This window comes from Lissotriton vulgaris, chromosome 11 (assembly GCF_964263255.1).
Source record: "Lissotriton vulgaris chromosome 11, aLisVul1.2, whole genome shotgun sequence".
NCBI lineage: Eukaryota > Metazoa > Chordata > Amphibia > Caudata > Salamandridae > Lissotriton > Lissotriton vulgaris.
This window is the reverse complement of record NC_141699.1, coordinates 554,888,332-554,904,203: the sequence shown is the minus strand read 5'-3', so window position 1 is coordinate 554,904,203 and position 15,872 is coordinate 554,888,332. Positions and strand designations below refer to the sequence as shown.

At 47.7% G+C, this 15,872-nt stretch overlaps 1 protein-coding gene across 2 annotated transcripts in view; it reads left to right on the top strand.

Annotated features, from left to right (window-relative positions):
* Positions 1-15,872, top strand: part of PDLIM2 (PDZ and LIM domain 2) — a 222,616-nt gene that overhangs the window by 91,053 nt on the left and 115,691 nt on the right. For both annotated transcript variants that reach the window (XM_086943624.1, XM_086943625.1), the window contains exon 2: positions 1,611-1,771. In XM_086943624.1, coding sequence (XP_086799750.1) covers positions 1,679-1,771 — 93 coding nt within the window. In that variant the 5' untranslated portion in view covers positions 1,611-1,678. The remainder of the gene's footprint in view (positions 1-1,610; positions 1,772-15,872) is intronic.

Sequence of the window (15,872 nt, the reverse complement as noted above, 5' to 3'; positions counted from 1 at the left end):
TTAAGCAATAAAAGGGTTAACGTTTGTCAAGGTCTCTGTACCTCAGATGAGAGATTATAAGATGGCCTTCCTGGGCCATCCTCTCAAATGAAGGGGGTGCTGCCATTGGGATTGACCTTTGAAAGCATTCTGAGGCCATTGATGTTTGCACATGCAAGCAGCTATAGTTCTGGGTTAGAAGGAGACACCTCCAGCCTTAGGCTATGGGCAATAGAGTCCCCTTTCTAAACAAATAGTGTGAGGATTCTATCAACCCCGGCTCGTGCCCTGGGTGGCTGACAGTCAAAGGTACAGTTCATACACAAGTGACTAGCCACAGAATGGTAAGCTTTGAGGCCGGGAGGTAGTAGACATAGACTGCTGCAGCAGTGAACCCTAGTGGCCAGAGCATGACACAGGCTGAGTTCCTCGTGGGAATGAGGCACCTCTGAAACAGTGACACCGATTGGTGAGTTAAGGCGTGACAGTGGCTGGGGTCAGGGGAGCGCGGAGACAGTAATGTAGCAGTGACACCAAGTGACCAGTATTAATACGGAATTGAGTATAGTCCCTGAGAAGCAATTGGGTAACGAAAGTTGAGGGGGCCCACCCTGCAAAGTACATGGATGGCCCCCCTCCGAGTCAGGAGCTCTCAGGCCCTGGTACTTTGCTGAGGGGGGGCCCTGGAACGCGAGCCCCCCTGTGCTGCGGGGTCCTATGTTACGCCACTGCTAAGAAGGGCCACAAAGTATTGGCTGTAGAGTCACTGTCTGCCTTTAATTTACGAATTTGGTTCAAAGTATATCAACACTGAACCTGTTCTACGAGCGGGACTGCCTTTGGTTAGGAGAGCAGGATGAACAAAATGTTTTATCTGCACTGGAGAGGGGGGGGATGGGGGGGGGGGAGTGCATGATTAGACCAAATGTCCTCTATATTGAAAACGACTGGTTTGGATGCCCGTGATGCCAAAGGCGTCTCTAGAAGTGAATTTAGAAACTGCCCACATTGGGCCACAGATACAGCTGCGGGGGCCATCTACAAATGATGGACACACATACACGCACACTTCAAATGTTTACCAAGCTATATGTATATTTAGATATATACACACAAGATCTGATTTACATAGCAGCCACATTTCCTAGGTCCATGTATGATGTGCTGCTCCAATCCAGGTTTGTCCCTTAAATTCTGTAACTTTTAATCCTGTATTATAATAGAATAAACAAGACTACAAGTCCCAGAATTCAAACAAGAAGCCAGAACTGGGGCAGCACATCACACATGAAAGTAGGTAACTTGGCAAGGCTGGACTTAAACGTTTTAAGGAGCCAACACTGCTTTGCAACTAAATAAGTGGCAGGATAAATGTATGTCACTGGCAAGGTGCTGTGCAAAGCCCTAACACTGGCCCTCCTCTAGAGACGTCAGTGCTTGGTGCCAAGTAGGGTGGCATCTTTGGTTGTTGACGCCTGTCAGCAGGGGTGGAGCTGGGCCCAAAATCTTTTCAACGTGAGTCACACCTGCCGAGCAGAAAACGGCTCTTGAGCAGGTGTTACTGCTCACAGCGCTTGGACTCCTGGTGCCAAGGGATCCGTCCTCACCGCTCTCTCTCTTGTCCTCTGCAGACCGGGCCGACTCCCCTGTTCGGGCCTACCTCCGGCACTGAAGCGGACTCTGCGCTGAGCTCTGGGCCATGGCGCGGACTGTGAACCTGACTGGTCAAGCACCATGGGGCTTCCGTATCACTGGAGGAAGGGACTTCAACACACCCATCACCGTGTCAAAGGTAGGAAGCACCTGATCTCCCAACCCCTGCTTGTACCCCTGCAGCCTTTTGACCAACAAGACCATACCCGCTGGCCCTCCTCTTCCCCAAGGTCCTTTCCATGGCCTGCCTAATCCTGCTCCATGTGCCTCATCCTCTGGTGTGCTCTCCATTCCCGCAACTTGGTTTTCCCCTGGTTGTCCCCCTCCCCCCCCCCCCTCCATGTGAGCTGTCTTCGTTTGGCTTGGTTTGTTTATAGGTCTCCTCCATAGTATATCTTTGGTGTGGCCTCAACTATCTGCATGGCTATAGTTTAATGTATCCTTGAATGTCTTTCGTGCACCTCTTATTCTCGAGGTTTCCTTTCATGTTGTTCCTCAAAGCTCTAATTCCTGCTTTCTCCTCGGATGGCCTCTCCCTTACCATGTGAGATTTGTCCTTGGGAGACTTAGCTCTCCCCTTCTCTTGCTTTTCCACAGATGCCTCTTATCTTGCTCTTTCATTGCCTTTGGTTCTACTTCAGTGTTCCCCAGTATGGACCGTGTGGTTCATTCTCAGGCGGCCGCACCTCCTTGTTCTTGGTTTCCTCTTCCATCTCCTTGGCGCACTCGCTCTCTGAGTGGTCTCGCTCCTTTGCATATATTATCCTTCTTCCCCCTCCGTACTGTCTTCATTTCGCTCCCTGACAGAATCTCCCTATGCTTTTTTTTTATTATTCTTTTTATTGGCATTTGAATAAAGAAACATTCATACATTCATACATTCAAGCATAGCATATTCAATGCAATACGATCAGGGCAGATACATTTTTCATTGAAAACGATTTAGAACACAACACAGTGAGCAAGTCAGGGTGAACATCAGCATAGTTGTCAGATCTGATGACTGGGCACAGGTTATTTGGTAGGGTAAATGCTTACAGGTATACATCAATTAGCATCTACCGGTGAGGCAGTAACACAGAGAGAACAGTAAAGGGTAATCCAGTACAATGTATATGAACATGTGAATCGGAACACCGGGGGGGGGGGGGGGGGGGGTGTCATATGATAGGTACATTTACTGCCCATCGTGATAGGTGGTCAGAAACTGGCGAACTCAAGTGTCCAGACCAAGAGGCGTCGACCCGCCACCGGAAAAAGCTCAGTTAAAGAGTTTTCAAGCTCCTTCCTCTGTATTGTCAGGGCGAGGGGAGTTGGACCATTGCAGAAAGGGTTCCCAAATATCTCTAGGTCTGGAGTCGTGGGCATCAGCTCCCAGAATGTTCCCAGTTGTGTATGACCATAGCTCACATCCTCTAGCCATGCCTTGAACGTGGGCAGTCGGTGTCTGCCCCGCTTCATAGCGACTTGCCGTCGGGCATGTAGGAGCAGCAGGGCGTGTAACTTTTGCCTCTGCGGTACAGTGGCCCGAACCAGACCCAGTAAACCCAAGTGCGGCACCATTTCATCATTTCTGCCAATGATTTGATTTATTGCAAGAAATACATCCGACCAGAACTGTCCGAGCTCCGGGCAGCTCCACGCCAGAATCTCCCTATGCTAGAATGTGTCCCAAGGTGTGTCTCCCACATCCACATTGTTTCCCTCAGCTGGTCTCTCCCCTCCACCCATGTTCTGCTTTCTCTCCTTGGATGGCCTGTCTCCACTACACCTGCTTGATTTGTTTTTTTTTTTGTTTTTCTCACACGATGTTCTCCCCTCCACATTTATTTGACTTGGTTTCTTCCCAGGAGCTCTCTCTCCCCCGTGTAAAGTTATATTACCTGGTTTCGCCACCTCATCTCTTTACCTTGGTTTGTCAAGCAAGTTACTCCCTCATTACCTCTTTTGGAATGCGTTTCATGTGTCCTCTCCCTTTCTCGTCGCTTTGGCGTACTTCCAGCTCAATGGGCCAACCAATCACCGTGTTGGTGTTCCTTTCTAAGTGGTCTTTCTCCCTCCTCGATCTGACTTGGATTCTGGTTATGTGGCCTCTGATTACTGTTCTTGAAGTGACATGCGAACGGCCTACTTGCCGGAATCGCCTCAGGTATTCCAGTCCACATGCCTAATTTCTTATTATTCGTGTTTTCTCTGGAAACCTGCCCATGCCCCCGGTTTGTTTTGCCCTTGTTTTGACTCTGCTGTTCCTGGGCGGCGGCCAGGGCCTTCGGCTATTGGAGATGCCCATGCTGTACTGCGCTCTGGGCGGTTGCGCCCCTGTCAAGTGGCGTCACAAGCCAGGCCGGGCGCATTCCTCCCAGGGAGGTGGGGAGACAGGAGCGGCTCTGTGCCTTCCATTCCAGGACGTGGTGCGAATCGCAGATGCACAGCCAGATACTCGTTTGACACCTACCTGTGCACACTTCCGGTTGGGTCTACGAGCAGGGACAGGAGCTGTGTACTGGACGTGGAAGGGAAAGGAAAATGTAAGAATCTTCCTAGCCCCCCCCCCCCACACACACACACTCTGCAGTTGAGAACCCAAGCGCTGTGTCCTCACACCAGTCACTGTGTCAGTAGTGCATTGAACCACGTATTGTAATCTGCAAGCATTTCTTAATCGCATTTTATTTTTTGCAGTTTTATATAGCAATAACTTGTTCTAAGGGCATTAGAGCGCTTACAATACGGCCAGAAATTTAAAAAAATGATCAAAGGGAATCATCAAAGTAATGTTTAGCCGATCCCGGCCTTCGAACTTTGCTCCCCAGATTGAAAGTTGGCAGCTCTAGCCACTAGCCCACATTACCTTCAGAGGTCTACGGTTATGGGCTACTCCAGGGGGATTTTAACATAGTTCACTTTTAGGAAAGCCTTGAAACGCCATATTAATGTCCGGTTGTTCCCTATAAATGCGAATTAACGGTATTTGAGAAACAAAAGGTACTTCACAACCGAATTCCTATTACCATGGTAATAACGGTTACAAAAACGCCACGGTTTCAGGTCAGTTTTTGATGTAGAATGCTAGTTTTGCAGTAATAGGGAATAACATATGAAATCATGTTTTTGGGTCATTTTTGTGTCTAATATGCCGCCACTGCATCGTTTTATCTCCTCAATTCACTTCCAGCCAAGACCTGGAGGTCAGGATCCGACTGGGACAGAAAATGGGCCGGGGCATCAAAATAAAAACTGCTCACATTAATGAATTAAATGGCTGAAAAAAGTTGTCCTTATTTGCAAATAGGGCCTGTTTTGAACTTGTAAAAACACGTTTTGCAAGTGTTTTGCAAAGTGTAAAGGACTGCATGGATTTGAGTTTGCTGCAGGCAATGTTTCTTTTAATATCAGGGAAATCGATAGAAAAAAAAAAGTCACAGCGAACCACAAAACAGGCCAACAGCCCAAAACCGCCCCACACACTGACCTGTCAGACCAGCCTATCGGGAATTGACTGATTGCTGTAAAGACCAGCCCAACGCTTGTGGAGGAATCTTACCAAGCAAGAACTACGATTGAGCTATTTGCGCTAATCCAGTAATGGGCGCTAAACCAGTAATGGGCGCTAAACCAGTAATGGGCGCCAAACCAGTTATGGGCGCTAACGGCTTGCGCCCAATCTTACATTTTCTGCCCAACTGAAAATGAAGCCCACAGTGTACTTTAATCTGAATTATTCAAACAGTATAAAAAACTTTTTTTTTTACGTAATGCATTTGGATTTGTTTTTCAGAAATTTAGTTTAGATTGCTGAACAAAACAAATTACAACCAAACAAGTGATATTTATTTTCTACTGCAAAAAAACGGGCTCTTCTTGGATAAATACTGAAAATGTACCATTCTGGGATCAGTTTGTGTTGAACAGAGCTGGAATAGCAAAAGATTAATCATTTGCACCTTTTATGTGAGCGTTATTGCAAGTGTCCACTTATGGAATTAATCTTGGAGGCCGTACATTTTCACTAATGCCTCCTTGGAAGGGGATGTCTAATGACCCATTTGCAGTGTTTAAAACTAGCAGACTTGGGTTTGAATGCTGGCATCACCACGTTGTTGACTTTATTCTGGTTATGTCGCTTTATGCCTCTGTAATAAATTTTCCTTTTTGAAAGATTTGGGAGTGCTCTGAGGCAGTCAAGTTTTCAGAGTGTGTTAAACAAGAACATGTATTCATTCATTCATGTTGTAGTGGTATGACTTTCATTTTTCTCCATTTTAAGAGAATGTCTGCCTGTAGACTGCGGTACAAAAGGGGGTGGTAATGGACGGAGTATCTGAACCAATCAAACCCTCACACCCAGTAAAAAGATCTGGGTTTAATCCATCACCATTCTTTAGCCCACTCTGCTACCCCAGTTCAGACATGGCTATATGCAAATCAGTCTGACCCTGTGCCTCATGGGAACAGTCCAGCCCGAACTGCCAAGTCATGCCTTCCCTGGACCGGAAACAAGCATCCGAGGACCGGTTTCTGGCATTCCAGCCGTCTTCAGCCCGGCTTGCTTGAATCCAGTGGCAAAGTGAGCGAGGGACTCACGTCTGAGCATACCCTGCCACACTTATGGCGCCCAAAAGCGGTTCAAAAGGGGGTGGTAATGGACGGAGTATCTGAACCAATCAAACACTCACACCCAGTCAAAAGATCTGGGTTTAATCCATCACCGTTCTTTAGCCCACTCTGTCACCCCAGTTCAGACATGGCTATATGCAAATCAGTCTGACCCTGTGCCTCATGGGAACAGTCCAGCCCGAACTGCCAAGTCATGCCTTCCCTGGACCGGAAACAAGCATCATGAAGACGGCAGGAATGCCAGAAACCGGTCCTCGGAACCTTGTTTCCGGTCCAGGGAAGACATGGCTTGGCAGTTCGGGCTGGACTGTTCCCATGAGGCACAGGGTCAGACTGATTTGCATATAGCCATGTCTGAACTGGGGTGGCAGAGTGGGCTAAAGAACGGTGATGGATTAAACCCAGATCTTTTGGCTGGGTGTGAGTGTTTGATTGATTCAGGTGCTCCGTCCATCACCACCCCCTTTTGTACCACTTTTGGCCGCCATAAGTGTGGCAGGGTATGCTCAGACGTGAGTCCCTTGCTTACTTTGCCACTGGATTCAAGCAAGCCGGGCTGAAGACGGCTGGAATGCCAGAAACCGGTCCTCGGAAGCTTGTTTTCGGTCCAGGGAAGACATGGCTTGGCAGTTCGGGCTGGACTGTTCCCATGAGGCACAGGGTCAGACTGATTTGCATATAGCCATGTCTGAACTGGGGTGGCAGAGTGGGCTAAAGAACGGTGATGGATTAAACCCAGATCTTTTGACGGGGTGTAAGTGTTTGATTGATTCAGATGCTCCGTCCATTACCACCCCCTTTTGTACTGCCTGTAGACTGCGTCACAATGGCCCCCATAGCGCCCACATTTTCAGATCTGAAAACCAAGTTTTAGTTTATCAAAAGGCTGCAACAGCCTGAGTGTACCATTGAAATGTGCTAGACTAGTTTGAAATGAGGGTCATTGGTAGGCACACACCCCTGAATTTAGGCAGAATGGCAAATAGGATCAAATCTCCCCCAATAAGGAGATGGAATGGATGTGGTTCAATGACTAACAGTCCTAAGTGGCACGACCAGCATTTTTCTCTCATTTTCTTTAATAAAGAAACCCTTTTTTTTACGTTCGAATGATCTAGATGCACCACCTACATCTATTGCTGCATTTAGGGACCAGGTGCTCATCCTTTGACCGGGACCATGAGCGGTCATTTTATATATATATTTTTGTAACCACAATTTCATTCTTGGCAATTCTCAACTTTGCCACCCATAACTGGTCGTGAGGCTGCATGCCTTTACCCTAAACAAGAAGGTCCCTGATCTTAAACAGGAAGGAACATCAAAGTTGACGTCCATATTTATGAACCCTACCTGCATTCCTTTTATTCACCTGAGTGATGTTTCTGTGTGCAAGCAGGAGCTTATGAGACATTTCTTTTTCCACTACTTTTGAGACAATTGAGTAAGATTCAATTGTGACATCTCACAGTGCTTTCAACATTCTTTTGTTCTGAGGAAGGCTCAAAGGAAATAGCTCATGAGCCAAAACGTGCACTGGTCCACCCAAAGACTGATTTTGTATGAGTCACGTATTAGCTTTTGTTCTAAAGAATTCTTAACATACTCCATCATTTCAGACCTAAGTAATTAAACAGTAGCCTTGTACAGTTTCTGTAGTGCTGGATGTTTTTAATTTATTCATATTTTCACTCTATCAGTCATGTATAGCCGGCGATGCTTTTACTCTGGGTATCACCCCTTTATAATTATTCTTGTACCTTACAATTATGTATGTTTTGACATCAAAACCACATTGATATTAAAACAAAGACTGCTTTGGCAGCCTCTTTTTTCAATATATTCTTCAAAGATTCACTTAATTCAATGCATTTCATTTGAAAGTTCAAGTTTGACCAGCAATTTAATGCTTTGAGTACAACTTTTCAGTGCTAAGAGATTTGTTGGCAGGCAGGGACATATGTGAGGAGTAGCCTGGTACTGTGCTAGCTCAAAACGAACCCAGGGATCAATGGCGTAGCCAGAAAATGAAAATAACTTACTTAAACCATAGCTCTAATCGCTCTGAGCCTGAAAAAGTAATCTAACAAGATCATCCAAAGGAAAGTACCCCTCACCCTTTCATCCTCCTCCCATCGACCCATCTATTCATTCATTAATTTGTCAATCTCTCCAACTCTCCATCCATTCTGCATCCTCCATTCATAGATTCACCCATTAATATCTGTGTATCCATGCTTCCATCCTTTCCCCCTTCCTTATCTTTCTATTTGTCATCCTTCCGTCCAGCCTTTCGCGTATTGGGTGCTTTACTCTTCCATTCATCCTTATACCCTTCTATCTACCCATATCTTCACCCTTCTATCTAGTCTTTTTCACAAAGATAGAATCAAAGAGCACACTAATATCTAAAGCAATTCAAATGTCAAGTACAATATAATCTCTTAAATCGTGGCATTAATGAAACATATGTAGACAGGAGTCTTGATAGTTCTTGAAGTCAGTTATGTTGCTTTTATTTTCACAATTAGAAGAATGAATACATGCATCAGCCCATGCCAATGAGGTTGGGCTGGTGCACGTATTCATTCTTCTAATTGTGAAAATAAAAGCAACATAACTGAATTCAGGTACTATCAAGACTCCTGTCTACATATGTTTCATTAATGCCACGATTTAAGAGATTATATTGTACTTGACATTTTAATTGCTTTAGATATTAGTGTGCTCCATGATACTATCTTTGTGAAAAAGACTAAATAGAAGGGTGAAGATATGGGTAGATAGAAGGGTATAAGGATGAATTACTTAAAAACTCACAATTCGTGGGCCAGTGTAAGGAAGAACAGTTCTTTAAAAATGAACAGGATTTGGATTAATTTAATAGAGTTAATACTCGAACATAATATATCCGTGATATCAGCCGAGGGAGCCTTGCTCACCAGTGACAATACTGCTGTACACGCTTGGAAGTGGAGGGGCATTCTGGTAATATAATTGTTGCACGGATATGGGTGTGAAGGTCCTTCAGTCGACCTCAGTTATGCACAGGTATTGAGGTTAGTCACTCCGGAGAAATCACTTGTGCACGGGTGTACAAATGAAGGTAACTCGGGCGATACCACTGGTAGACAGGTGTCGGCGTGAGGGTCCTTCAGGTGAACTCAGTTGTGCATAGATAAAGAGTCACACACATCACTTGTACACAGGTACACGAGTGAAGCTCAATCGGGAAATACCTCTGGTACACAGGTATGGGTGTGAGGTTCCTTTAGGTGAGCTCAGTTGTGCATGGATAACGAAGGTAGAAGAGTCACACGTCACTTGTGCACAGGTATGCGCGTGAAGCTCAATCGAGTGATACCTCTGGTACACAGGTGTTGCTGGGAGGGTCCTTCAGGTAACCTCAGCTGTGCATAGGTAAAAAAGGTACAAGAGTCACGAGTGCAGCTCACTCAGGTAATATCTCAGATACACAGGTATAGGTATGAGAAAGCACGAGAGTCACAATTATCATTTGTACACAGGTATGCAAATGAAGGTCACTCATGTGATACCATTGGTACACAGGTGTCAGTGTGAGGGTCCTCAAGGTGACCTCAGTTATACACAGGTGTAGATCTAAGGGTCCTTCAGGTGACCTCAGTTGTGCACAAGTATGGAAAGTACGAGAGTCACACATATCATCGGTGCACAGGTATACAAGTGAAGGTCACTCAGGTGATACCACTGGTACACAGGTGTCGGTGTGAGGGTCCTTCAGGTGACCTCAGTTGTGCACAGGTGTAGATGTGAGGGCCCTTCAGATGACCTCAGTTATGTACAGGTGTAGATGTGAGGGTCTTTCAGGTGACCACAGTTATGCACAGGTGTCAGTTTGAGGGTCCTCAAGGTGACCTCAGTTATGCACATGTGTAGATGTGAGGGTCCTTCCGGTGACCTCAGCTATGCATAGGTGTTGGTGTGAGGGTCCCTCGGGTGACCTCCAGTTGTGCACAGGTGTCGGTGTGAGGGTCCTTCAGGTGACCTCAGTTGTGCACAGCCATCAGTGTGAGGGTCCTTCTGTCAACCTCAGTTGTGCACAGGTATAGATGTGAGGGTTTTTCAGGTGACCTCAGTTATGCACAGGTGTCGGTGTGAGGGTCCTTCAGGTTACCTCAGTTATACACAGGTGTCGGTGTGAGGGTCCTTCAGGTGACCTCAGTTGTGCACAGCCATCAGTGTGAGGGTCCTTCGGTCAACCTCAGTTGTGCACTAGTATAGATGTGAGGGTCTTTCAGGTGACCTCAGTTATGCACAGGTGTCAGTGTGAGGGTCCTTCAGGTTATCTCAGTTATACACAGGTGTCGGTGCGAGGGTCCTTCAGGTGACCTCGGTGTTGCACAGGTATAGATGTGAGGGTCCTTCAGGTGACCTCAGTTATGCACACGTGTCGTGTCAGGGTCCTTCAGGTGACCTCAGTTGTGCACAGGTATAGATGTGAGGGTCTTTCAGGTGACCTCAGTTATGCACAGGTGTCGGTGTGAGGGTCCTTCAGGTGACCTCAGTTGTGCACAGGTATAGATGTGAGGGTCCTTCAGGTGACCTCAGTTATGCACAGGTGTCGGTGTGAGGGTCCTTCAGGTGACCTCAGTGTTGCACAGGTATAGATGTGCGGGTCCTTCAGGTGACCTCAGTTATGCACAGGTGTCAGTGTGAGGGTCCTTCAGGTGACCTCAGTTGTGCACAGGTATAGATGTGAGGGTCCTTCAGGTGACCTCAGTTGTGCACAGGTATAGATGTGAGGGTCCTTCAGGTGACCTCAGTTATGCACAGGTGTCGGTGTGATACAAAAGGGGGTGGTGATGGACAGAGCATCTGAATCAATCAAACACTCACACCCAGTCAAAAGATCTGCGTTTAATCCATCACCGTTCTTTAGCCCACTCTGCCACCCCAGTTCAGACATGGCTATATTCAAATCAGTCTGACCCTGTGCCTCATGGGAACAGTCCACCCCGAACTGCCAAGCCATGTCTTCCCTGGACCGGAAACAAGCTACCGAGGACCGGTTTTTGGCAATCCAGCCGTCTTCAGCCCGGCTTGCTTGAATCCAGTGGCAAAGTGAGCAAGGGACTCACGTCTGAGCATACCCTACCACACTTATGGCAGCCAAAAGCGGTACAAAAGGGGGTGGTGATGGACGGAGCATCTGAATCAATCAAACACTCACACCCAGTCAAAAGATCTGGGTTTAATCCATCACCGTTCTTTAGCCCACTCTGCCACCCTAGTTCAGACATGGCTATATGCAAATTAGTCTGACCCTGTGCCTCATGGGAACAGTCCAGCCCGAACTGCCAAGCCATGTCTTCCCTGGACCGGAAACAAGCTTCCGAGGACCGGTTTCTGGCATTCCAGCCGTCTTCAGCCCGGCTTGCTTGAATCCAGTGGCAAAGTGAGCAAGGGACTCATGTCTGAGCATACCCTGCCACACTTATGGCGGCCAAAAGCGGTACAAAAGGGGGTGGTGATGGACAGAGCATCTGAATCAATCAAACACTCACACCCAGTCAAAAGATCTGGGTTTAATCCATCATCGTTCTTAAGCCTACTCTGCCACCCGAGTTCAGACATGGCTATATGCAAATCAGTCTGACCCTGTGCCTCATGGGAACAGTCCAGCCCGAACTACCAAGCCATGTCTTCCCTGGACCGGAAACAAGCTTCCGAGGACCGGTTTCTGGCATTCCAGCCGTCTTCAGCCCGGCTTGCTTGAATCCAGTGGCAAAGTGAGCAAGGGACTCACGTCTGAGCATACCCTGCCACACTTATGGCGGCCAAAAGCGGTACAAAAGGGGGTGGTGATGGACGGAGTATCTGAATCAATCAAACACTCACACCCAGTCAAAAGATCTGGGTTTAATCCATCACCGTTCTTTAGCCCACTCTGCCACCCCAGATCAGACATGGCTATATGCAAATCAGTCTGACCCTGTGCCTCATGGGAACAGTCCAGCCCGAACTGCCAAGCCATGTCTTCCCTGGACCGGAAACAAGCTTCCGAGGACCGGTTTCTGGCATTCCAGCCGTCTTCAGCCCGGCTTGCTTACACAGGTACACGAGTTCCTCTGGTACACAGGTATGGGTGTGAGGTACCTTTAGGTGACCTCAGTTGTGCATGGATAACGAAGGTAGAAGAGTCACACATCACTTGTGCACAGGTATGCGCGTGAAGCTTAATCGGGTGATACCTCTGGTACACAGGTGTTGCTGGGAGGGTCCTTCAGGTAACCTCAGCTGTGCATAGGTAAAAAAGGTACAAGAGTCACGAGTGCAGCTCACTCAGGTAATATCTCAGATACACAGGTATAGGTATGAGAAAGCACGAGAGTCACAATTATCATTTGTACACAGGTATGCAAATGAAGGTCACTCATGTGATACCATTGGTACACAGGTGTCAGTGTGAGGGTCCTCAAGGTGACCTCAGTTATACACAGGTGTAGATCTAAGGGTCCTTCAGGTGACCTCAGTTGTGCACAAGTATGGAAAGTACGAGAGTCACACATATCATCGGTGCACAGGTATACAAGTGAAGGTCACTCAGGTGATACCACTGGTACACAGGTGTCGGTGTGAGGGTCCTTCAGGTGACCTCAATTGTCCACAGGTGTAGATGTGAGGGTCCTTCAGGTGACCTCAGTTGTGCACAGGTGTAGATGTGAGGGTCCTTCAGGTGACCTAAGTTGTGCACAGGTATAGATGTGAGAGTCCTTCAGGTGACCTCAGTTGTACACAGGTATAGATGTGAGGGTCCTTCAGGTGACCTCAGTTATGCACAGGTGTCGGTGTGAGGGTCCTTCAGGTGACCTCAGTGTTGCACAGGTATAGATGTGAGGGTCCTTCAGGTGACCTCAGTTGTGCACAGGTATAGATGTGAGAGTCCTTCAGGTGACCTCAGTTGTGCACAGGTATAGATGTGAGGGTCCTTCAGGTGACCTCAGTTGTGCACAGGTATAGATGTGAGGGTCCTTCAGGTGACCTCAGTTGTGCACAGGTGTCGGTGTGAGGGTCCTTCAGGTGACCTCAGTGTTGCACAGGTATAGATGTGAGGGTCCTTCAGGCGACCTTAACTGTGTACAGGTATAGATGTGAGAGTCCTTCAGGTGACCTCAGTTGTGCACAGGTATAGATGTGAGGGTCCTTCAGGTGACCTCAGTTGTGCACAGGTATAGATGTGAGGGTCCTTCAGGTGACCTCAGTTGTGCACAGGTGTCGGTGTGAGGGTCCTTCAGGTGACCTCAGTGTTGCACAGGTATAGATGTGAGGGTCCTTCAGGCGACCTTAACTGTGTACAGGTATAGAAAGCACGAGAGTCACTCGGTTGATTCCTCTTGTGCACAGAAACACGAGTGGGACTCTGGTTTTATTAGTGGTGCACAGATGCATGAATGAGGCACCCTGTCTGTCCTTGGTGCACAGGGGCAGACGGCGTGAGGGCGCCTCAGTGGTATCCTAATATCGGTGTTTTTCACAGGCCTGGCGGTCCCTGGTGCCACCGTCGGGGGCTGGCTGTGAGCATCAGCCGAGCAGTGTGTGTGGAATACGCTTCTCCTGGCGCTGGATCAGGGCCGGATGGCATGCGGCGGGCAGGGCCTGCACAGCTATTGACATTCCTTCCACTTCCTTCCTGCTCGGGCCTTTGTCGGCACTTTAATTGAAATTTGGCAGCGTCTTGAAAACATGACGAAATTAAGAGCCATCCTACACACTTGAACACTTGTCCCCTCAGAGCGGGGTGATACATTAATTTACTTCTGAGTTTTGTGTCGCGCTGGCATGCCATCTAATGGGCACCAAACAGTACTGGCTTGCGCTTTTTTTTCTTAACTGGTTTAGGGTATTGTAGTTAAAAGCAATTGTTTAGAAGCATTGTCTGGGTCATAACACAGCCCCTTACCCTTCAGGGGCCCTCCCATTTACCCGGATGCCTAGGAATATTATGAGCTATGGGAGACTCCTAGCTGGTATATATGCGTGATGTTCTGTTCCAGTGCAGGTTTTTACTTTGAATTCTGGCACTTTAGTCCGGTTTTATAATGCAATAAACAAGGCTACAACTCCCAGAATTCAAAGAAAAGACGTGCATTGGAGCGGCACATCATGCATGGACCTTGACCACTTGTCAGGGCTGTCAGGGGCCCACACCTCGCCCTGCAAGGGAGTGGGCATTATTTTGCATTACTGGAATAATAATGTAGACCCAGGATTACCGGATCCTTTCCCGCATATTATCTCCGTTCCAGGGACTTTTCCAGGCAGGGACTGGGACAGAGAAAGAGCCTGGGCAATAAAATAAGTGTCCACCTACTTAGAAAATCGGCCCCCCCAAAAAAGCAGCCCATTGTTTGCAAATCGGGTCAGTTTTGAAGTTGTAAAGACACACTGTGTGGGTGTTTTGTAAGGTGTGGGAGACTGCATGCAGTTCTGCTTGTTGCAGGCAATGTTTGTGGTAACATTAGGGAAATCAACAGTAAAAACGATCTACCAAACCATAACAGGCCCTCAAACTGCGCATAAAAAGCCCCAGAGACTGGCCCTTCAGACCACCTCTTCTGGCACCGCCATTCCGCCAGATTGCCCTGTAGGACAGTCACACTCTGGACTTTTCTGATCTGCCACCTTCTCCGAGCTCTGAGTTTGGGGTCCTGGTGGGTCTTGCGCCAGGAGGGTGAGGAGACTGAGCAGGTTGTGCTGTGGCTGCGTGAAGCATCAGATGCTCCCATCAGATGCTTGGGTGAGGGGGCGACCAAACTGGCTCTACCCTGCTTGGCTCGGATCCCCAATGGTTTTACCAGGTGCATTTCTGAACCCTGCTACTGTAGAAGTGTTACACAGTTAAAGATACTCTGCAGTTCATATCAGGTGTTGGTCTGGTTGTAAGACCTGTGTACACTATTGTGCACATTAGTAAAGCAGGGTTAAAGCAGTTGTTGGTAGTTGTTTGAGTCTAATCTGGGTGCAGGGTGGACCCTCTGTCTCTTTTTACCAATGCGTTCTGCGTTCCCAGGTTAAGCCTTGGCCTGAGTGACATTTAAATAACACCAGTGTGTCATTTTGAGATATTCTTGTTACGCAAATGTCCCAAAATTACACATTTACATCACGTAAATACACTGCTGTTCACAGCAAAATTATTTTGAGGGACCAAATAGAACAACCAGAACTTGTGCGGCTGTTTGGGAAAACTGAGCGGTGGCAGAGTGGGTTAAAGAACGGTGATGGATTAAACCCAGATGTGTTGACTGGGTGTGAGTGTTTGATTGGTTCAGATGCTCCGTCCATCACCACCCCCTTTTGTACCGCTTTGTTCGCCATAGGTTGGCAGGGTATGCTCAGACAAGAGTCCCTTGCTCCCTTTGCCACTGGATTCAAGCAAGCCGGGCTGAAGACGGCTGAAATACCAGAAACCGGTCCTCTGAAGCTTGTTTCCCGTCCAGGGAAGACATGGCTTGGCAGTTAGGGCTGGACTGTTCCCATGAGGCACAGGGTCAGACTGATTTGCATATGGCCATGTCTGAACTAGGGTGGCAGAGTGGGCTAAAGAACGGTGATGGATTAAACCCAGATCTGTTGACTGG